General features: G+C 42.6%; 1 protein-coding gene across 2 annotated transcripts; it reads left to right on the forward strand.

Annotated features, from left to right (window-relative positions):
• Nucleotides 1–824: 824 nt before the first annotated feature.
• On the forward strand, nucleotides 825–22,258 carry cnstb (consortin, connexin sorting protein b). Of its 2 annotated transcripts, none has more exons than XM_048986604.1 (11): nucleotides 825–1,015; nucleotides 1,176–5,927; nucleotides 7,428–7,567; nucleotides 9,726–9,756; nucleotides 11,773–11,859; nucleotides 12,349–12,436; nucleotides 13,305–13,326; nucleotides 13,457–13,517; nucleotides 15,396–16,117; nucleotides 18,840–18,981; nucleotides 20,127–22,258. In XM_048986604.1, exons 2-11 carry the CDS (start codon nucleotides 5,747–5,749, stop codon nucleotides 20,333–20,335), a joined length of 1,683 nt encoding a protein of 560 aa, XP_048842561.1. In that variant the 5' UTR covers nucleotides 825–1,015; nucleotides 1,176–5,746; the 3' UTR covers nucleotides 20,336–22,258. The 2 variants fall into 2 exon arrangements, with proteins under 2 accessions (XP_048842561.1, XP_048842559.1); XM_048986602.1 differs by having other exon boundaries at nucleotides 826–1,015; nucleotides 5,682–5,927.
• Nucleotides 22,259–23,674: the final 1,416 nt, after the last annotated feature.

Here is a 23,674-nt window from a genome sequence, read left to right on the forward strand (position 1 = left end):
CTGTTGGTAGGTACTGACCACTACATACCAGGAACACCCCACAAGACCTGCTTTTATATGGGATATGTGAAAAGAACCATTCTTATTTTGCTGGGAAATAAAAAATATTATCATTATCATTATCATTATCACTGAACAGGTGTGCTGTGGAGACCATGCTCCCAGGCAGCGTAATACTCTGGTACGACAGTTACTCCGCTCAGGACCGCAAGCTCTGCAGGAAGCAGTGAAAGCAGTACCGGACATCACAGGCACGCAATTCTTAGCCGCTTAACACATTCACACCACACTATAAAACTTAGAATGCTTGAATTTTATATAAGGGAAGCTTGCTGGTGGGCATCCTTGAGGAATGACTACAGCTTCGTAACCACACTGCGCTATTCTGGCTTCTGGGTCACATGCCCAGCATAATTAATCCGAGGTCCTCGAGTTTGCATTCCTTTAACATTACAACATTATAATATAGTTCATGCTTAAATTAAATAACGTTGGTATAAATCTATTGAAACACCTATCCCAATTCATAATGAACGCAATAATACAAAACGACAGGGTTGAAATGACAGATATTATTTTATTATTTTATTTATTATTATATAGGTTTTTAATAAAACCGTAGTTTGAGTAATAACATTTGGCGTACTTATGCAACACACACGCGCGTCAGCTAAATGTAAATAAATGGCTTGCTTGATCTGGATGAAAGCCGAGCTAGAGCAATGAAAAACGGTGACATTGTTAAAGTCAGCGCCTTGCTATAGCGTTACAGACCGTCGCAGACGTAAAGAGGTGCGTCAGTAAGTCAGTCACGCCGGAAGATGGCAGCCAGCGCTCGCGAAAACGTGCAGCCTTAAGTGAATGTTTGAGGAATGCCCGGATATAATCACGAACAGCAACACTGACAGCAAGGCGATCCAGCAGCAGTCGGCTTAACGAGTCGCCGAAAACAGGTCCTTTTAAGTAATCGATCGTCATTTCTTGTGGGGAAAACAGCAGCACACGCAACGATATCGTAAGTAACAAAATTCAGGTTGCAGCTCGATCAGAGGAGTGGTGTAACCGTAAACGTATGAAAAACGTAGTTTGTGCTAGTAAAGGAAATATCCGCCCAGAATTACCATACTGTTTAGTTTGTTATATCTCCTGTTCATTTAACATTTTGTGTCGTTCAGGTTTCAGCGTGATAGACGGCTGATGGACAGTAACCGTAGCTGTTTCTCGATGTGAGCGTCTCATATTTGCATAAATAGCAAACGATCTCTTCCTATATAACAAATGGCGAGGAGAACTAGCTGTCAGCAGCTAGAAGGTGGTGCGGATCCGCGGACTGTGAGCGGGTCATGTGACCCCAGGTGGTCACGTGACCGTGGGCTCAACGTGCGTGCGGCTGACCTGCAGAAATGATGTCCTGCACCAGCAAACAGCACAGGACCATAACATTTTTTAAGCGAGGAAAGGACAGTCGATTTTGTTGTTTAGGCAAGCAAAAATGAGCTACGGTTACGTGTAGAAATGAAATATAGCTATCGAATTCTTTATTTCTTTATGGCTGACCTCTTCGAGTATAAGTCATATTTATTGCAACGTACATGGATGCTTATTTCACTATTTAATTTTATTTTTTTGATTAGGAAGAGACTTGTGTGCAAGTACTGAACACGATTTAGGAAACCGGAGATACCAAGAGCAAATGTAATTCATATCTCCAGATTCAGATGTTCGTTGCGCTGCTGTTTTTTATGGAGAGCATCGATCAGGGGATGATTGAACCTCAAATATTAGTGACGTCGTATAGTTTTTCTCTTATCTAAACATCTTGTTGTCAGGAATCCCACTGAGGTATTATAGATAGGTAGCCTTTATTGTCCTATAAAGATATTTGTCTTCACAGCCTTTTCCAATACAAAGTACATTACAGACCTCTAACATGTTAAACGTTAGGCGCAAATACATGAAATGGCACACATAAACATATACACATAATATTGTTAGGCTGTAAAATTGAATGTCAGTTAGAGTTTTAGTACCACCGATAAGAGACACGCACATCCTCAACGAAGCAGGTCTGTTAATGAATATATTGTAATTTAAAATTTTCGTCTTTCCAAAAACATCACCCAAGTGTTTTAATGGGGTTTTTCTATCATATTGCATATTAGCTGTATTACCGTATATATTTTTGCGCATGTATTTCCATAGATTTTACTTTTATACTATGTTTCATTTTCCATTGTCATGTCGATTGTTTTTGTTATATAAAAGATTTGGTTTTAATACATATACATGGATATACACATTCTGAACGACAGAGGTGGAAAATTCAGGTCCAGAAAGTTCCAATCCAGACCAAGATTTTGTTTCAACCAACTAGTTGAGCACTTTTTCCACCTCAACTTAATGGTTAAAAAAAACTGCCTGTTCGTTATGTAGCGCGATAGATTTATTTGTTAAAATCTCTTCCCCACCATTTTTTGACTGCCGTGTGGTACAAAGGCTACCCACAGATAGATCACCCTTACAGAAAATGTGATGTGGCACTTTTATTCTGTGAGGTTAGCCACTGTGATTGGCTGCGTAAGGTTGCACGTTGTAATTGAAATATCAGTCAAGCAGGGAAAATACTCGTATTTCATTTGGTTTGTAGCGTCTGTCCGGCTCGGTGTTCGCCATCACCATTTGTCAAAATGATGTACATAAACGTTGGGAGTGTGTAACTGAAAAAAAAAGAAATGTCAACCACAGACTTTGTTGCAGATATATATTAAAACAGCATATCTAACCTGTATGCAGACAGACGTTAAATTACGTCAAGATCAATTAGCATATAAATAGCAACATGCAATCATTCAAATATCGTAAATGTGTATCCTTCTGCATTACAGATTATATATAAACAAATTGGACACCTGTCAGTCCCATAACTCAATATTTACTGAATGTGTATGGCATTTAATTCCACTTCTGTGCCTAATCACCAATGTAGTTTGATTTTTTTTATTTTTTTTGCCGTTTCACCTGTTTGATGTGAAGCGAATGTTTGGTGAGAATCTGATCTCAGTCGAATCGATTTCCTTTTGTTCATTGGCACATAATGGCCGACTCGCCACATGCGTAAATAGTCGACCCGAAGCATGAAGAAAACGCAGCCAGCAGCTGAGCTGTCTGCCCTTTTGAATTCCACCAGCCATACGTACATGAATACATGTCTGTTGTTAAGAGACCTGCTTATGAGCTTTTTCTTTTCCCGTTCCCCCAGCGACACATGGAATCAATATCAACACCCTCTCGTTGACCTGCTTCCTCTTACTGAAATGCGTCCTGTTGTTGTGTTGCCCTGTTTGCTTGTTCATTCTGTTGCTCAATTACTGAAGAGAGGTGAGCTTGTCTACGTCCCCCTTCACTCTCCTTACTTGCCCACTGGCTCAGCTGGTTAAACCTCGGAGAAGCAGGAGATGCTGCAGTAGTGGCAGGGAGTCACGCCCATTTTCTGCTCTCTGCTGTTCTTCAGCGGGCTATTGTGACCATCTGACTTACAGGATGTCTCCTTCCACTTGTAGACCCTCTCCAGGGCCCCTTCCTGTGTCTGTATCGGACCCAATCCTTATTGAAAAGGGACCCTGTCTGTAGTGGAAAACAGCGCCTGCTTTTCTTCACACTGAGAGGTCCTATGGCTGTTATGTCGACTCGTACGCGTGTGTGTATCTGTTTCGCGTGACATGCATTTTAACGGCGACACTGGCATAAATGTCTTTGCAGGTTTGTGGGTAGGTGGGTTGTTTCTGGGGCCTGCTTTTGAACTGTCTTTCGGGGCATTTTGGCCTCTGGCTTTTTGAGCTGGTGCTTTATGAGTCATTTCGGTCCTTGCCGGGGAAATCCCAAGTACAACTTTCACAGTCGTGCTTTGAGAAGCTTTAAGGGCAAGTGATTCTTAAACTGTTGTCGAGCAATGGTATCATAGCTCTTACAGGGAGCAAAGTAAGTATTCGGAACCCTATTGACTGCATAACTGTCTCACAGTTCTACACGGTATCTAAAATTCAGCTAATTACTGAACTGCACGGTGAAATTGGGGATGAGGCCGATGGCACCTTTTCCTTAACCGCCCTCTCCACCACCCACTGAAAATGGAGAAACGCTGCTCTAAATAATCAGCTAGTATTTTGGTGTTTCCCACTTCCTGCAGGTCGGTTAACTCCTTGCAAACCTCAGAAATGCTTCAAATTCCAGTCTTTGCCTTCCATCATTATCTGGTCGTCTGAATCGTTTGTGAGGGAAGATGCATTGAGCATGTTGACCCAGAAAACTGACTGCATGTTGCATCTGCTTCCTTACTTCTTCATTATCAGTAGATCCAGGTCAAGGCTATGTTTATCTTTGATTCATTTTGCATACCATTCTATCCAAAGCATTGTTTGTTTTTGAGAGGTCAGACAATCTTTTGAGCAATTAGGGCCTTGCTCAGGGGCCCAACCCTAAAATCGCACTTCCAGCCTTGTGATTTGAACCAGTGACAGTCCCATTACAGACACAGTATCCTAACCCACTGAGTCACACGCCAAAATAGTCGTAGATCATCGGTGTTTGTGTGTCAATATATCTTTGACTTGTCTCAAATGTTTCCCCACTTCTTTGCCACAAAAAAAATCTGTGGAAAAAATATTTAATTAAGCAATGGCAAATTTGTAGTTTCTTGTATGCATCTGTTATTGGAACTCAACACTTCTTAACTGAAATGTCCTCATCACTTGCAAACTGTATGTGTGAAAATTAGCTGATATGTTTTACCATCATCGTTCTTCGCTGGTAAGGCTAATCTGTCTGTGTGGGCTGGGTAACACGCCTGATTTGAAGCTGTTTTTAACAGCCTTGGACAATATTGTCCAACAGGATGGTGTTTAGTGCATTAGTTGGACCTGCAGGAAGCTCTGTGGGCTGCATGTCACTCTTGTTTTGCTTATAGGGAAGGTTTCACAGTAACTGATGGGAATTACTAATGAGTCTGCTGTACTATAGCTGGATCAGTGCTCTGCCTGTTGGGTATATTACGCTAAGAAGGAGAGCATTAGGGCGCTGCTCCTAATCGACTCTGTTTATAGATCTCCGAAGGATCTCAAATGTGAAACGTTCAGTCGTATTCCCGTTAAATGTCGAATGAGCTGGATTCCTCTCAGAAAGAGAGCGACGTGATCTCTGAAATATTCACAAGGCTGAGAAACAGTGCAGTTACTGGTTCACATCTGCATAGCTTAAGATCCTTGGCGTATTTGTGCAGGAATGGGTTTGGATCGTTTAATGAATGAGCTTATGGCTCATTGAAAATGATGATTTCATTGATTTGAAAACAGGTTAGCAAAATAGTGCAGCTTTAACAATCTGACACGTTGTGAGTGGCTCCATAATGTGCTTTTTTTAGAGCAATTTACATTCTTTTGGTTCCATTTCGTTTGGTTCAATGTAGCTCAAACGACTTATGAAAACACATACAGTGCCATTATTATTTGTGTGGTATTTTTATTAAAGGCCTGGACTTCTAATTTTGTTGGGTATTATTTGATGTTGTGAATGTGCTTGTAACTTTGGCTGGGATTCTTACTGGAAGTGTCCAGTGTATCTTGTGTTTAATCTTGTTTTCTCACTCCGTTAGTGACCATTGAAATAAACACCATCTATTTTCACAGCGTCGCCTCTGGGAAAGGTGGGGGGGGGTGGGCTAAAGCTTGATGGTCACCTGCCGGAGTAGCTCATGGATGAGGAAGAGCTCCAGACTGATGAAGAGGTCGGAGAGACAGTGGCCGATCACCGTTCCATAGGTCATGTGTCCAGTCACCGTGGCCATGAGGCGGGGCAGGAAGTCGCCATGACAATGCACCAGAATGTCATGGCCGACCATCAGGAGGAAGACTTGGGACCTCGGGAACAACTAGGTAACTCACAGGAAATCGTGCTCACTACAGCCTGAGCTGACTGGGTGGAAGGTAAACCTCAGAGGCCAGGCATCCAGTTTTTAGATAAAATAATAAGAAACCTTTAATGGTTCCGATATATGCACAGAAAGTCCTCTTCAGGCATGTAAACAGAACCCCATGTTTTGCAGTGCAGAATAATCTTCCAGAAGTGGCATGGTGTGTGTGTGTTTACAATTATTACATTATGGCGACCACATTTCCCCACAACGTGATAAACAACAATAACTTTTTACCAGTGAAAATGAGAAGGAGAATTCCATATGGATGTATAGAAGTTAATCTGCAGGCCAAGTTAGAGGACCAGTCAAAAGCTCGCTGGAAGCAAACAGTCTATATTTTTCTTTAATTGGTTGTGTAAGATAAACACAGAAACATGAGCAAACAAGATGTAAGGAGTATCCAAGCAGTATGAGGACTGAAAATTATCTCCAAATCTTGGATTCCTCAAACAAGTCACCATTTGTCTCCCGGAGGCCATCGTTTGATAACGGCTTCAAGGCATTCGGTTAACGAGTTTCAGCAAAGAAGCTATTACACAGCCGTTCCCAGAGGGGTGGGGTTCTCTCACGGAGCACTTTGTTCTGAGCCTTCTGTCTAGTCTGACCTGTTCCGTCAGATTGAAGTGTGGAGACCGGATAAGCCTGGTCAGTAGTTCGTTGTCATTTTGCTGCTTTTGACCAACGGTTCCAGCAGAATTTTACGGTCTGTTGTGGGTCGTTGTCTTCCTCAAGGATGAAGGGTCGTCTGATCCGTAGTTATCCTGATGGAATGGCTCACCGTACACTGTCATAAAAAAAGTACCAATTTGTACCTTTAAGGGTACATTATTGTGTCACTGGTATGCCAAAGAGTCTGTCAGTTGTAGATGTAGGTCAATGTACCTTTTTAAGGTACATAAATGGAACATTTTGTACAATTGGGGGTACATTAATGTTGTTTGTACCTTGGGGAACAAAAGGGTACCAGAGCTGTACCCTTTTTTCTACAGCATAGTACCAGAGAGAGGCAGTGGAAGGGCGCAGGGTGGCACCAGCCTTTTTAAAATCTGATTGGCCCCTTCAGCCATCTCACTGCCACGCCCATGCTTGTCAATAGGAGCCACCCACCATCCCTGCATCTTACACAGAGCTTTCAGGCAGGTTTACTCAGAATCAACTAGCACTGTCCATCTGATGGCTCTTAGACCGCGAAGGCCAGAGACACTTGTGAGGAGGTGATGATGTCTTCTAATGAGCCTTATCTCATGACAGAACCCCTCCATGCGTAACTCTTATGCATCACACTGACTATGGTAAATGGTAAATGGACTGTATTTATATAGCGCTTTTCTACTCTTACGAGTACTCAAAGCGCTTTACATTTCATGCCTCAGATTCACCCATTCATACACCATTGCTTTCATCATTGCCTGCTCTTGGACTGACTTGCTTCCTTGTGTTCTGTATTGTGTGTCTGCAGTAGGCACCATCGGGAGCTGTCCATCTCTGTTCCCATCTGGTGACCCCGCCCCTCTCGGACCCAGCCCTGCCTTGTTGGCGTGGCTGAAGGAGTTGGGGGAACACAGTGACCACAGCCTGCTGCCTCTGTCGCTGCACCAGGTGTGTCTATGGTGCCGTCTGTATGTGCGCCGCATCTAATGCAAGATGCACTCCGGTTACGGTGCAGGGTGACTATTCTTTATGCCTAATAACCCTAGGCTTGTGTTATAAATTAACAGTGCACAAATGCACGTTTTTTTTTTAACGGAAACAAATCTATTGTAATGTGTACAAAATTAGGTTTTTTTTTCTCATGGAAATTGGGAGCTCGTCACCGTTTCTGAGATTTATGATTGCTCTGAGTTTAGATTGAGGGGGTGTATATATATATATTTTTTTTAAAAAGACGAAGGTGTTCTGCGATGCTCGTGATTAATTATTAAAATAGTAATACATTATGTAGGAAAAGGTGGTTTATAATTGGCATAGATAATATCGGCATCTTAGATTACCAGAGGTTGTACTTAGTATGTGAATAATTAATGATAAAATTAATAAAATTATATATAATTTATAGAAATAATAGATCCCCAGAAAGGATCAACACATCAGTAAACTAATACTAACAAGATTTTGCCTTCATTAACACAGCATTGGCTGTGATATCCAGTGAACATGTGCTCTGTTTTGAGGACGCTCCTGCCCATTGCTCTCATTGGTCGGCCTTTTCATCAGCATGTCGTCATGGAGGAATTGGAATGCTGTGTGTGGCGACGTTTCTAAAAGCAGAATTCTTGTTTGTCTGGGTGTCCCATGTGTATGGCACCCAGCTCTGTTACGCCACAGCAAATCAGAAGCTTGACACATTCAGATTTTTTCAGAAAATAAACCCTGCCCTCAAGTTGCCGGAAGACTGATAAATGTGTGACAGCTGAATGTTTTGTTTAGCTGGTCACCACCAGCAATGTTTTGAGTCTTTTGGCTGCTGGCATGAGGTCACAGATGATCAAATCTAACCTGCGTAGAGTCATGGTGTGAAAATGAATCTTCAGTTTTGCAGATACTGAAATCCTTTCTCCCTGTTTTGAGAACTGTGATGATGACTGATGATGACTGTCACCAGCTCTGAAAACATCAGTATGCACTACATCCTCTGTTATAGAGGTGCAGTAGGAATTGGAGACCTGGAAACACCTTAGGTTAGGAGATCAGAGTCTATGATTTGAGTATAAAACGGCCTGTTGTGATGGCAGGTATGTGTGTAGATTTTAAACGATGGAACTGGTTTGAAGAAGTTAAACCAGAGAATCTGCTTGGATTAGCTGCTTTATACACAGAGGATGGAGGAGTTCAAGGCTCGCATGCATTTTTTTCTGTGATGTTAATGGTCTCCCTCTCACTCTGCTCTCTGTGCCACGTCACTCTTTCCGTCTGTCCTCATCAAGGTTGTGCTTCAATGTGAAACCTTGGAGATCTGGATGTAACTTGACCTGCTGTGCTCCAAGCTACCATGTTGCTGAGCTGTTCAAAAGCCTGCAGACGACAGTCACACCCAGGGGTGGAAGGAAACCTTGTTACCGAATCTATCCAGCTCATATTTTGCTCGCACAAAATACTTATTTTTGTCCTTTTCAGGTTACTTTCCTCTTTTGTGCGATGAATGGCCTTCATACTGACAGTTGCTATAATACAATAACTTGTGAAAATCCACCATCCTCTAACCTCTTATCCTGCAGTGTCACTGGACTGGGCTGGGGACGCCCCTTATGGGATTCCTGCAGTGACTCATAAATATCCGAAGGTTTAAACTGTCTGGCAATCTTATAAGTCAGAAATTGTGTGCAAATCTATAAGAATTTCACCTAGATTGAAATCTGGGTAGATAAGTTGGTTAGGCTTGTTAATCAGTTTCAAGATCATGTAAATTACATCAGATCATGTTATTGTTACACCACTTGACACTTAGTAATGTGCAGGCGATTGAAACGGTTGTGTGCAAGTGTCACAGCAGCAGCAACGAACAGTGCAATTGGAGGGGCTTAAAATGGTAAATATAACAGTAAGTAGTGTGCAACTTTGAAACGCTAGTTACAGTAAATATAATGGACAGAGTTCAGCATCGGCCGTTTTCCTTCTCCTTTACCTGTAGGTCTTTGGGAGGAGGACAGGAGTACTGCTGTGTTTTTGGCCATTGGAATCCAGCTGTATGCACTGCGGGGCTGTATGCACTGCGGGGCTGTATGCACTGCATTTCTAACGGTGCCTCTTGCTCTTTCAGGTGGCTGAGGCCTTCTTCCTCGAGAGAGATTGTATCCTTCTCATCCACTGCCACAGTGACAGTCTCATTCTCATCCACAGTGACACTTTTTCTTTTTGACCACATCCTTTCATTCCTGCTCTTAGAGGATAGTCACAGTTATCCATAGTGGTTTTAATTCAGCTGTTTTTTTTTTTTTTTTTACCTAAAACTGTTTTCTCATTGGTACGATTAGCTGTCATTCACTGTTTAGTTAATGCTGACTTTTGTATTCGAGCTCTTGCCATGTATATCAATGCCAGGTCATTCAAAAGATCTTGTAGTCAAGATTCAGATTGAGAATACTTTATTCATCCCTGAGGAAATGTTGTGGCGAATAAAGTAAATAAGTAAAAGATGAAAAAGTATGGAGAAAAAAAAGTTTCAAAGTTCAGGAAAAAATGCCGGAGCAGATCGAACTGCACTAAACTTCCAGAATGTGGTCTTCTGCAGGTTAAACAGTACACTAAAGTAAACATGGGAAAACATCTGCCCAGTTGTTGTGGCGTATGTGTCTCTTGGTTCATTTATAGCAGATTGACATAAAGAAAAGAAAGGGAGGTTCTGTTCAATAGACATTAGATCACAATATTACATTTATTTTTAAGTATTAGACCTTAATGTCGGCTGTAATGTTCAGTCTTTCAGTCTTCGGGGTGCATTAGACTCTGTCTTGCTGTGTAACCAGCTGGGCTGTTGGCTTGGAGAAGTTCTGCTAGAAGAATCCGTTAGCAGCTCAGGGCCTCGGGGTCTTGGAAGAAGGCCAAAGTGATCCCAAATGTGGGTTTATAGAGGGTGTGGTCAGGTCTTTAACCTGCGTGCAGAGAAAACTACCCAGTCCTGTATATGATTGCATCAGGTGCAGCGTCTTTGTCAAAACCGAGCGCCGTTCTGTGTCGTGTGATGCATAAATCTGCGATCTTACTTAAAGCAACAAAGACCAGATGGAAAGTAGGAAAGACCAACAGACCAGCGGCACTGCAGAATCTGCCAGCCTCGAGGTTCCCGAGGTTTTGTTAAGAGCTGAGTGTTTGGTCCTGGCTTTCATTCTTTATCTGCTTTCGTATATAATTTCCTCTGCCCAGCCCCCCCAACCCCCCCCCTCCAACATGTGTTCCTTGTTTACTTGGGCGTCATGGAAACAGTCACTGACAGTGTGGCTACAGGCCCTTCGTCTAACGCAGGGCTTTTTATTCCTGTCTGAATGTATGTATGTATGTAAATGCGCTTCTTGCTGCTGTGGTTGTTTGTTGGTTTCTCCCCGTACAGCCTGGGATACCAGTTCAGCCGCTTTTGAAGGCCACACGCTTCGCCGCTCTGGGACACTCGCCGAATGCCTCCGCAGTGCTGTTCCTGGCCCAGTTCTGGTCCAGTTCCTCTTTTTAGGGCGTTTTCCCGTGTTTTCTTTCTGTAGCAACTCGGAACGTGTGGCTGTTTTTGGTGGCCAGCCAGTCGGCTCACGCCTAAGAGCTCAGTAACCCAGCCCCCTCCGAGAGGAACTTGGAAAACGCCTTCTCGAGTTATGGCAGCGTCGTGTCACAGCTGAGCAATGTTTTGCCATTTTTGCTAAACTCCAATATAATAATAATAAAAAAAGTTTCCTTCTTGGTTTTTGTGAGATGTTACTCATTATATTCTGACAAGGTTACTTTATACTCCTCCTCAGGTTGGAAAGAAAAATACTATTAATGTCCTGGTCAGATGATTTGATAGTTACTCACAAATTGACGTTTTTAAGAGTAATTTCTTTTGGTATGAAGCTAAAGGTGATTATATTTGACATATAAAATCCATCCATACATACAATAGCTGCATATTCTGGTCCGGATTGTGCAGTATGTAAAATGTCCATCTGTTCATTTTTCAACAACTTGTCCCGATCAGGCTTTCGAGGGTTAGAAAATGCACGTTTCCTTAGGTTTAAACATGGGATTGGAGTGTGACTCATTTGTTTTAGCCTGTCACACTCTTTCTTCATTTGAAACAACACCTCCTCTGCACCCTTTTCCTTGACCAGACCGTCCCACAGATGAATGGGCAATCCGCTTCATACAGCTGGAGAGGCTGTACCACGAGCGGCTACTCTCTAACCTCGCCGCCCTGCAGGAGCAATGGGGTAACGTGATTGAGTCATTCTTATCATCTATTGCCTATATTGTTGTTCTACACTGTGCTGCACCAACTAAAATACAACACTCCTGGAACTTACACGAAAATATTCTGAGGGCAGAACAAAAAAAAAATGCAAGGCAAGATGACCAATCAAGTTGTAGAGGAGGTGGGTCCAAGCAACTAGAGGAGGCGGGATCACACATCTGATTGGTTGGTTCTGCCATCTGATCAGCATGTGATTGGCTGTCTGTCTGTGCCAATGATTTATTATTATTTTTTTTTGTTTGTTGCTGCTGTTCAAAAAACTACTTCTCTTGAGGATGATTTAATATGTCCATTGCAGTTAGACCTTGTAGTGGCCTTATGGGATTATCATTTCAAGAATAAATGCATTAGCTAATCATGGTCCACATTTGGAAGGGTCATGTTGGGGCTGGTGGTACGGCTACATGGGACTCTCTTTTTTTCTTATACTTCTCTCACTGGCTTTCAGAGAGCCAGCTCAGAACCACTGGGTCACTGGAGGCTTCATGCTCAGAGAACCTGGACACGCTGATCCGCATTTGCAGGACACACCTGAGGTGAGACACTTCCCAAATATATAATCTGGGGTTTCTTACTTGAGTTTCACTTGCAAGTAGGGTTGCCATATTGGGTGAGACAAAGAAGAGAGTGTCCCCGAGGATCATAATTTTAATGAGTTTTCACATTCACCCGCCAATCAGGCAATACTTCTCGTGAATATTAATGAGTTTTCACATTCACCGGCCAATCAGGTAGTACTTCTCCTGAATAAGCTTTCTCTAAACACCCATCTCTAAACGAAAATTTGCATTTGGGGAAACCCTGATGTATGGCAACCTTACAGTTAATTCCCGTTTTACTATCTACACACAATTTGCACAATATAGAACAAAAGTTACAAAACACTAAGCTGTGGATTGTTAAACTTCAGGCAAACAACGAAATTCACTGTTCACATGAAAACAAAAATAGTGTCCAAGTGCCAATGGTTTCCAGAAGCTGACTCACTCATAAGCAGCGTGACACATTGTGCATATTGTTTAATAAACAATTACTAAACATATGTACGAGCCTTGCCCATGCTGTGTGATGATTCCGAGTGGCTGCCGTATATCGAAAAGTGGTGCCTTTTCCTTTACTTGGTACTTCACTGTAACTTGTAACACTGGGTTATATGGGTTGTAGCGCTAAATCCAGACAAACTGCCTTTAGAGGGGCCCAAAAAGAGGACGTGTTCGGGAAAACCCGGACATACGGTAGGCCTACCTGTAAACCCAAATGGTTCCTCTGCAGATGGATTACGAAGTGCCCACATTAAGATTTTAAATGGTTTCCTTCCTGCAGTAAGTAGCTGTGTAAACCTGCTCTTCTGAGCATTGCTGTGAAGACCAGTGTATGAATAATGTTTTGTTTGTTTGTTCGCAGACCTGTCCTCAAAACACCACAGGTAGGGAATCTGTGACCATCTCTACAGAGTGTTGTTGTGCATGTGCAGTGACAGTGGAGAGATTCTGTTCTGTGCTGCGCTTCTTTCTTGTCTTGTTTTGCTGAGATGGGCCTCCAACTTGCCTCCTCAGCATGTCACTGGAGGCAAAGTCCTCGAAGGGGATGAACCAGAGGCCAAGGCACACAGCGCAAGTGAGCACAGCCGTCACTGCGTGGCGGTTACTGGAATCCAGTGCTGCCATACCTTTCACTTATAGCATCATATTAGTAAAATATTCCTATGAAAACCTGTTAAGTGGCAAATGGATTTTTGATTTACTGTATAGTCTTACTTAGTCTTCCGCTTCTGTTGTGTTTCAGCCACTGTCTGTGTTTTTTAGATGGAATATTTTGCAGCAGCAAAACCGATAACTGCCCCTTGGATACCAGGCTAGCTTCAAAAAGTAATAATAAATGGAAAAATAAACGTTATTGGCTTTAAAGCAAATGTCAGCATAGTAACCTACCTCAATCCTATATGCACGTACAGTATTATATGTATGTTGTTATTTTTAATTGTGAGGAATAGTTTTCTCGTTTTCATTCCTTGTTTTTTTCCCACTCGATTGTTTAGCTCATGGTACTATTTTCAAAACTCTTAATTGTGAGAAGTTCCTGAAATTGCTAAACCGTTCATCCTGATAAATTTAATTATAGTTATCCAGTCTTTACTGGCCCGTGATAATTGGTCCGAATTACAGGTTATGGGAAATTTTTGTTCACAAAGGATTCAGGCCGAAAAGGTTCTGTTAAACCCAGGAGTGTCAGGATGTCCTTCCAAACAGCCCCAAATGCATCTTCGCACCTTTGCGGGTCTCCACTGCATGTCGTACTTTTCTCACTGGGTTAGTTTTCGATATCCCTGCTGCCCCATCTTGCTGTGTATGATATGCATTACTCGGGATGCAGTGCCCCCCATCCCCCATCGCCATGCCACCAATAAGCAGGCCTGAGGATTTAACACCTGCTTTTACTTGTACAGCCCCCACCCCTGATCATACCTCCCAGTGGAATGACCATCTGTTGTTGATGTCCATTCTGCAGCTCCTCTCCCAACTCTTTGCCACAGGCAGGCATTTTGTGTTTTCTGAGGTGAAGACCGGTAGGAAATCGAGCACTGCGCTCAATGTGCCATTGGGGGTCGTAGTTTTGGTGCTGGGATGTCCAGTTCTTTCTTGCAGTGTCCTACACAGTGTTGGCTATCCCAGTGCTGTGGAAGGTACAGAACCACGCAATTTGTGGAATTTTCCACCATGGAAGTGTAAGTGGTGGTTTTGTATAAGATTGAGTTGGAACTTTGAACCACTGCTTTCGTTTTGAAAGGACTCTGGACTCTCCCAGATTACAGTTTGGTAATTTATGACTGACTGGCTTGAAAGCTGCGACATCACATCATATCAACATTACTGTAGGTTTTTTTTCCTGTCATATGTTTATGTTAGCTTCAGACACAGTGAGTGGGTTTTAATAGAGCCTGTCAATGAGCAAAATTAAGCCGTTTCTCTGTATTGTCGTATTGTGAAAGCTTGTAGCATCTACACTCAATGGATTTAGCAGTCACATTGTGCGTTGAAATTTTAAGATCTGTCTATAACCAAAATATCACCTCCCGCTAGTTGGTGTTGGTGTCTTTCCAAAGTATGTTAATATAGAATCAGAGATAAAAATCTGCCAACACAGAGCTCAGCCAATCGAGGCCAATTGAAAACTTCCAGTTCCCAGTGTCCATTTTCTAAAAGCACATAGCAAATGTAGTTTAAAATGTCTGAGGGTTACATTGATTCTTTGCTAGGCAAAAGCCTTAGGGCTTGCAAGTTGAAATCCTGAATTAACATAGTGGCAAGTAGCTCAGAATTTTTGGAGAAGGTAACTTGTCACACGTCAGATTGTTATTGTCCGGTGTGAAGCTGTGAATAAAGTTGAGGTGAGTAATCTGAAACCAGCAGATGGAGACTGGAGGGATGCTGGGTGGAGCTGCGGGCCGAAGGCGGAGGAGAAGCCTCGGGTAACAGCACCTCCTTTGTCTTGTAGGCGGCACCGTTGAGATACCAGGACAGCTAAGAGTGGAAGCGGAGGTTTCCCCTGTACAGGCAGAGGGACGGGATGCCATCACATCCAGGCACGAGGAGGAGGGGCCTTGTTCACCCAGCCACACCCATGTTCAGAGAACTGACATGCCCACTACAGCGGTAACTGAAACACCAGCTGGAGTGGCCGGTAATAAGGAAATCCTGCGCGGGGTAGCGGAGCAGGAGGGTTTCCTTGGTGACCTACTCGCGGGCGGCCACTCGCAGCAGCATGAAGTGAAGGGACAGGTGCTCCTACGAGGTGGATCTCTCTCGGCGAATCTGGCAACCGCAAATCACGCCCCCGAGGCAGGCAGCCAGGTGGACGGAACGGAAGAACAGCGGACCTCACGGGGTCACGACGGGCCCTTGGAAGTGGGAGAGGACGCTATGGTGATTAATGGGAACAGTGACAAATTGGCTAGTGAGACAGCTTCCCCTGTGGTCATAAAGACGGACCAGCCTGTGCCAAAGGAACAGGAAGAGGAGGCGGCGGAGGCTGCAGAGGAACAAGCTGAGGTAGAGGATAGTGAAGAGCAGGAGGAAGAAAAACTAACAGATGGCGAGGCTTTAGAGGAGGCCGGGGAGGACGGCCAGGAGGAGAACGGACTCGAAGACGACATGGAGCAGGCAGAGGCAGGACAGGACTCCCTGGATGACCTGGCGAAGCGCATACAGGTGGAGGAGGTGAGGAGGCCTACCGCCTCATTCATGTTCTCCGCCTTTATCCTAGCACAGGCCGAAGCTTTTAGCGTGACTTTATTGTACCGCTGCTGCCGCGGAGAACATTCATGTGTCGTTTGCGTCTCTGATTACACTGACATTATGTAGCCTATAACGCTGTTTTTTTCATTGTGACGGGTTGGAAGGTTTTTATGCATTATTTACTAAGTCTAGGTTAAATTTACCCATGACCGGTTTGTTCTTAACTTCAACTTGGGTTATGTTTAACTAATTTAACGCTTTACGCTGCACTGTTTTGTTCGTTCTCCCAAGCTAAGGTGGTTCTCTGCCTGCATCCCATCTGCACTGCATGCTTTGACTCTAGTCAGCCTCGTCTAGTCCAGGATACAGTTGAGCTTTCTGTGGCACAAATAGGCAGTGGCAATTAATCAACTGCCATTCGTTTTTTTGCACACATTCACCACTGTGCAGTGCGAGGGCACTGTACTGTATGTTAAAGATCAGAAGCGGTCTTATAGTCGGTGTAAATTTATTTAATACAGACCCTCCTCACTTAACGAGCAAGTTTCATTCCTAGGGCTAAGTCATTAAGAGAATTGGTCAATAAGTGAGGAGCAGGTCTTTATTGCTATTTCAAGCATACTGTACTGGTAGTGGGTTTCTTAGATATCTTCAGATATCGTTTCAATATCAACTTTGCACCATTTATAATAGTTTTAGTATGCTTTGTAAGCTTTCTCATTTTCTTTGTTTCATAGCACCGTGAAAGTTCATTCTTTTGCCTTTGCACCTTCGTGAACCATTCAACATTCAGGTTCATACCCTCTAGGTCTAATATAGCTGCATGCACTTTCTTGTACTATGTGCTGCACAGTAAAGTACTAATTTATAGACAAATTATGTAGTCTTGTAGTATACAAACGCTAGCGAGTGGCTCAGCCTCTGTACCTGTGACTGAAAGGTCGTCGATTCACGCCTGGCCTCAGCACATTTGTAGGTACCTGGGCATGGTCCTTAACCCCCAATTCCCGGGGCATGGTCATGTTTGTTCTCATGGGGAGCAAGATGGGGGAGGTGAAAAGAAAATTTCCCCATGGGCATCAATAAAAGTGTCGTAATAGTGTAGTGCATATTGACCGACTGTGGGAACAAGACTGAGACTGAGAAAAGGAGATGAGATGAGATGCTGAGCTGCCATCTCCGTGACCAAAGTTCTCGTACAGCGTACAATACTGACTGGTCTAAGAGCTGGTCATAAGTCCAGGTGGTCGTTACACAGCTAGATCGTTAAGTGAAGAGTGTCTGTATTTAGCAATGTCCAGTGATAGCCCATTTTACTTTAACGTATCGGGAGCGAAGGGGAATTTAATATTTCATTAAATGGCAGAATATGGTTACTAATTTGACTATTTGAAATGTGATTTGATGGTGGAGTTGACATAGTTTAGGGTGGCCGATTGTGAATATTAGCACTAAAGGTGGTGCTGAAGCTCTGGGAAAAGACACAGCTTGAAAAAAATGTTTCTGGCTCATGTGACTGAGCATGTTATGTGTGTGCAAAAAAAAACCATAATTAAATCAGCACCTCCATCCTGCATCTGGTCAGAGTGGAGATTATCAGCTAGACTATGGTGTGTGTGTTTGTGTGATGACAACATAGGGCTCCTGAGGATTAGGGTCAACTCGCCATGCTGTGTGCTTTGCGGCCCACTGGTACCAGAACCATACTACTACGATTATGCTACACTCATGGATTACATTGCTGTGGTCTTTTATCCTTGTATAGTTTAAAACTCGCTGTACCAGAGTGTCCTGCTCCTGATTGGTTGATACCTGGATTTCCCTCCAGGTTTGTGACGCAGTGATTGGCTGACTGTGTTTATTACTCATTAGTGAGCCTGACCAAACATGGGTCTTAAAAGGTTTGAGGAGGAATCTTGCTCGGGGGAATGGTTAGAGAAGCAGTCTGTTGCTACCTGTAGGGAAGAGTAGGCCTTGTTTAAGACAAACAAAAATACCACGCAGGAGTTTACTTGAAGCTAGGTGCTGAATCGTGCTACTTCGGTGAGGCACCTGTATGTTCCCTCCTAGCAAAGGGACTAAACTTGCTCCAGGGTTGAACATGATGTGCGGCTGCCAGGGTAGATTGAGTTTGTGGGGGCCATGACACATTGTCTTGAAAATCCATGACCCACAAAAAAAGCACCGTACTCTACGTTGAAGTGACGACCCACTGAGGCAGCAAGAGGTTTTCATGAGCGTCACAAAGTAGCGCCTGCGTTCGTTTTCACAAGCCGTTGTATTTAACTTTGATATTTAATATAATAAGCTTTACGGTAGTCCGTTCATATGTATGAGTTGTCGGTCAGTCAGCTGTTCTTAACCCAGTGACTGCCTGCATTCAACAAAATACTGTACTCTACACTGACATCAAGTGGTCATAGTTTATCATTGCAGGTATTTTATGCATGTACTTGCAAATCACGTTCATTCTCTAGTGCTTTTAAATGTCTTTGATGTGGTTAAAGGAAGGGTGCCCAACTAATGAAAACATAGTTTGAATCCGTTAATCTGTATTTCACGCTTTTAGCCGTTATCATAACAAACCACAGTATAACAGGTTGCTCTCTCCATTTCTTACCATCGGGTGCTGGTAGCTCCACCAGCTAACACTCAGGTGTTCTTGTCCTTTCCTGTTCTCCACTTTGGCTCTCTGGGTCCTCAGATGGCCCCCGTGGATGGTCTGGTGTCCATACTGAAGAGGAGCCCTTCCCAGGATGGAGGGATGAGCCAGGAAGATGCAGACAACAAACAGACGTCCAAACGCAGAGTTCGATTCCGGGAGCCCGATGATGAACTTGATCAAGGTGGGAGTTACTGTAGGTCTGTGCTTTGGAGGAGGAAGCTGGGTTTCATGGTGTGTGATCTCTGCATCTGCTGGCCATGTTTGGGGCATCAGGGGTTTTGCTGTGAATAATGATTTTCAGTTTTATTTATGCTTGATTGATGCCAAAGTTTTATGCATTCAAACGACATTGTAACATGTTACCTGTTCAAACCAAACTTAAAACAGTAGCATTTTAAAGTTCATTGCTCAACATTCTTATCAGAATTTCCCATTTGAAATCAATAAAGCAGCTGGGCAGATACCATGGCGGGTACCATGTTCATGCAAAGTCTTGGGACACTTGCTCAATGATTCAGTAAAAATAGTGCAAATTTACTAGTTTTATCTCCCAAAAATTGTTACTTTACTCATTTGTTTGCAAAAGAAGTTTAAGCAAAAGATTCATTTCAAGTAGTAATAAACTGACACTCTATAGTTGCAAAAGACCTGTTCTGAGTTAGAAAGTTAATTGACAAGCAGTGATTAAGTGCTTTTTAATTAATAACAAGTTTATGCATAATATACAACACCAGACATTTGTGTTTACCATCCCATTGGGAGCCAGTGACTACAATTTTAATTAACAGCAAGGACGGAACTGAATGAGTCAGTCAAAATTATGACACTTAAAAAGAAAATGTCAGTCTGGAAGATATGTCCAGATATGTTAAACATTATTTGTCAATCGATTTTTGTTATGAAACCAATAAATCTGCAAGATTTTTACAGAATTAAGCAAACATTCCAAGATTTTCTGTGAGCACTGTATACACTAATGTTCAAAAGTTTGGAATCACTGAGAATTTTCCTTGCTTTTGAAAGAAAATCAGTTTTTCTCGTTAAAATGACATTGACTTGGTCAGAAATATATAGTTTAGATATTGTTAATGAATATTATAGCTAGAAACTGTTGATTTTTAATGAAATTCCTACATAGGTGTACAAAGGGCCATTTTCCATAGAATGTAGGGATTTCATAGGTTTTATTCAAGCAGCAACGTGGTACATTAAATGAAGAATTCAGTCAAAGTCAGCCGATCCTAAAACCAACAGACAGAGGGGGGCAGGAGTGCAAATCTGAAGCGTAACATCTCTCTCTTCTCGTGGGTTTGGCTCCATTTGCAGATGAGGTGGGCGGAGCCTCGTTCCTGGTCTTCCTTGTCCTGTGCCTGGCCACCGTGGTAGTCAGCATAGGTGGGACTGCACTCTACTGCGCTGTTGCCGGCGTGACATCCAGCGTGTGCACGGACTTCTCCCATAATGTGGACTTCTACATAGGGCACATGCAGCGAGGCCTGGAGCTAATAAAACACTGGCTGTCCCCTGGCTCCTAGTGAGACAGCAGAAAGATCTACTGTTCCGTGTGTGTGTGTGTGTGTGTGTGTGTGTGTGTGTGTGTGTGTGTGTGTGTGTGTGGCTGATAAAGAACAGTACACCACAGCAGTAAACATGGACCAACCTGAAGCCTACACTGTGCCTGAAGAATACGGACTCTCCTAACTCTACGTTTTCCTCAAGGGGCAGATAGGATCTGCATCCATAATCTCCAAAGGCTCTCCCCAGGGCTTTGGACCAGAGTGGCTGGTAAATCCTGTTTTTCAACCTGAACCACTAATGAAGGACAGCAATCCTCCAAGAGATGGAGCCAAAAGCAAAGGCCCACTGCTGACCCCGGCCGCTGGGCCAGAGAATGATTGTAGCATTGCTGTTTTTAGCTGTCCTTGTCTCACAGAACTACAAGAAAATCCCCCAGGCCATTTTATACTTTAAGATGCTGAAATCTAAAGATGTCCGAACTTCATAATCGCTATGTCTGGGACTGAAGCTAAAGAGGCGTTTTAAAAAAAATAAGCAATCAAAAAAGACAAATGTAGCCTGAAAGTTGTGCTTCCCTGTTTTTTATTTTATTTGACAAGGAACAGGTATGGTGAGGATCACACTGTAGGGACAGGAAAGCAATATGTGAATCCGGCTGTGGTACAAAGAGCACCTCTGCTGCGGAGCTGCAGACAAGTTCTGCACTTAATGGACTCATTACAGATCTGCTTTAGGGTTATTACCTATTCTATTTTATTTATTTACTGGCCTTTTACTATTTTTGGCTATCACCCCGTTCCTAGCCAATTCATTTGAGTCAGATTTTGAGGTTATTTTTTGTGTGTTTTAATTTTTTTGTTTCCAGTTATATTCTTCATTTTTCTTTTTCTTATTCAGGTTCCATTTTCCAACGACTGTAAATGTGATCAAGATTTATTGATGTTGCATGTTGCACATAACCTAGGATTGAATCTGAAACCAAACTCGTTGCAGAACCTGAATGCCACAGGAAGATAATGTATATGTGTGTCTCATTGCTGTTAGGAGTCTTCTGGCTGGATCAGAAGGTACCCTTAATGTTTGTGTGTGTGTGTCAAAGTGTTTATTTCATGTACTATCCAGGAAACTGAATAGGAGAATGTAAATGCTTTGTGCTTTGTTGGGTATGCAGAGACCAATCAGCACGGGTCTTTAATTTAACCCACTGTGTTTGTACCATGTGCTTCTGAAGTTCTTTATGAGAAATGCTTATGGTGTCATTATGATCTAATCATTTTAATGGAAGTGACACGGAATCACGATAACGAGGTCTTCATCTTCAGGGGAGTTTCCCATTCTACCCCTAAGACGACGACTTATCCAAATACATGTGTTATTGCTCAGTGTAGAATCTTGAATTTATATTGTCCTTGTCCACTTTTGTGGAAAATGTGGTGAAAATATAGTACAGCAATCAGAAGTTATGGGTTTGTATTTTGGCTACAAATACCTTTAAACATACATTCTCCAAATGAAATTGTCTGAAAGTGTTGATGTGTCTTAAAGTATTATTTATGGTTGTTTTTGAAATGTTCTTTCTTATTTTAACTCTGGAAAAAAATTGTTATTGTCAAAATATGTAGTTTTGTTTCTATTGTAAAAAAAATATTGTGGGACATTATGTGGATTTTTTCTTCTGTTTCTCCCATTTGTTTGCTCATTTTCACCAAAAACAGTCAGGGTACCACAGCACATTGCACCCAGAAATCAAGAACACTGGATACCTGGCACAAGTGTGTTGGGTTCTGGGAGGGAAACTCTAGGTTCCTAAGAACTAGGTTGAGAAACACTGGTACAGAAAATCCTCTACAAACGAACCTTCAAGATTTGAATGTGCATGTCCAATTAATAAAAATTTGTCAAAATAATTGCAAAATTAAAAATTGTGCCGGAATTTCAAATTTTGTGACAGCGTGTATGTTACTTACTAACCCTGATGCTTGTTTTTGATAGGAGTTGAGGATTGGGGGAGGAGATAGAGGTAGGTGTGAATACGTATTCTTGATACAGTAACGTAGGTTTGCTCGCTAGGGGATCAACTGACTTAAAACAATGGAAAAAATGGACTCGCAGTTGTTGGCTGCTAAAATGCACCCGAAATCAATAACAAAAATTCAAATATTAACTTTTAAAAGCATTTTCTTATGCAGGAATAGCTGCTTGTGTTCACGTTTTGGTAGGAGCTGAGGGTTGGGGGCTGCAGCGCCATCAGCTGGATGCCTAGGCTAACTTTGCTGGACTTGCGAACTTTTGGACTTGTGAACCCACTCAGAACGGAACTGGTTTGTTTCTTGGGGACTTGCAGAATTTCATTTGGTTTTATTATTCAGTAATGCCCTGTGTGTACACCACGTGTCAGTAAGTAACCAATGAACACACACAGAAGACAATTAAAAATTCATGGTGGTGGCACAGTGGTTGACCTTCAGGTTTGGGTAATCAAATCTTGTCTCGGCTCTTTGAGTGATGAGTTTGCATGTTGGGTAGCCCCTACGATGGCTTGCAAAAGTATTCAACCCTGTTTGAAAGTTACAATTGAAAAAGATTTATATACATATTTGTTCATTCAATATTTTTATCGTGAACTCATATGCTGTAACAATACATTTCCAAAGTCAAAATAAACCATTTTTGTTGACATTTAGCTGGAGAAGAAAATGAAAGAAGAAAGCTTATGTTTGCATAAGTATCCAACCCCTACACCTTAATATCTTGTCGATAACCCTTTTGCTGCAATAACAGCCTTAATTCGTTTTGGGTAATAATGTACCAGCTTTGGACATCAGTGATTCTCCCACATTCTTCTAGCCAGAATTCATAGAGATCCTCTACCGACGGTTGGTGGGGCTGCACCTCTGGACAGCAGTTTTCAAATAGTGCCTCAGATTCTCAATAGGGTTTGACTCGGTCATTCCAGAACATTCACCTTTCTGCTTCTGAGCCATTCCAGTGTCTCTTTGGCCTTATGCTTTGGGTCATTGTCATGTTGAAAGATGAATATTCTCCCCAGCAATAGAATCATAGCAGACTGGGATAATTCTGCAATATTGTGTGTTATCTGTTGGAGTTTTAGAAGCCTTTAGTAGACGTTTTACTCTCATGCTTAGTTTTGAGGGATGGCCTGTGTGTAGTAAGGGCCTGAGTGCTGTGAGGGCCTGAGTGCTGTGAGGTCCTGGGGGTAGTAAGGGCTTGGGTGTACAGTAAGAAGGGCCTGGGTATACAGTGAGAAGGGCTTGGGTGCTGTGAGGAACCTTCCAGCAGTGCTTAACGTGTCATTCTGATTCTTTGGTTTTTTTCTTGCCTTGTGCGTTTAAATG

The sequence above is a fragment of the Brienomyrus brachyistius genome, chromosome 19 (genome assembly GCF_023856365.1).
Source record: "Brienomyrus brachyistius isolate T26 chromosome 19, BBRACH_0.4, whole genome shotgun sequence".
NCBI lineage: Eukaryota > Metazoa > Chordata > Actinopteri > Osteoglossiformes > Mormyridae > Brienomyrus > Brienomyrus brachyistius.

Coding starts and splice junctions, on each gene's coding strand:
- cnstb (XM_048986604.1), top strand. CDS start 5,747: ATGGATGAGGAAGAGCTCCAGACTGATGAAGAGGTCGGAGAGACAGTG. Junction 5,928..7,427: donor GGGACCTCGGGAACAACTAG/GTAACTCACAGG, acceptor GTGTGTCTGCAG/TAGGCACCATCGGGAGCTGT. Junction 13,518..15,395: donor GGCCAAGGCACACAGCGCAA/GTGAGCACAGCC, acceptor TTTGTCTTGTAG/GCGGCACCGTTGAGATACCA.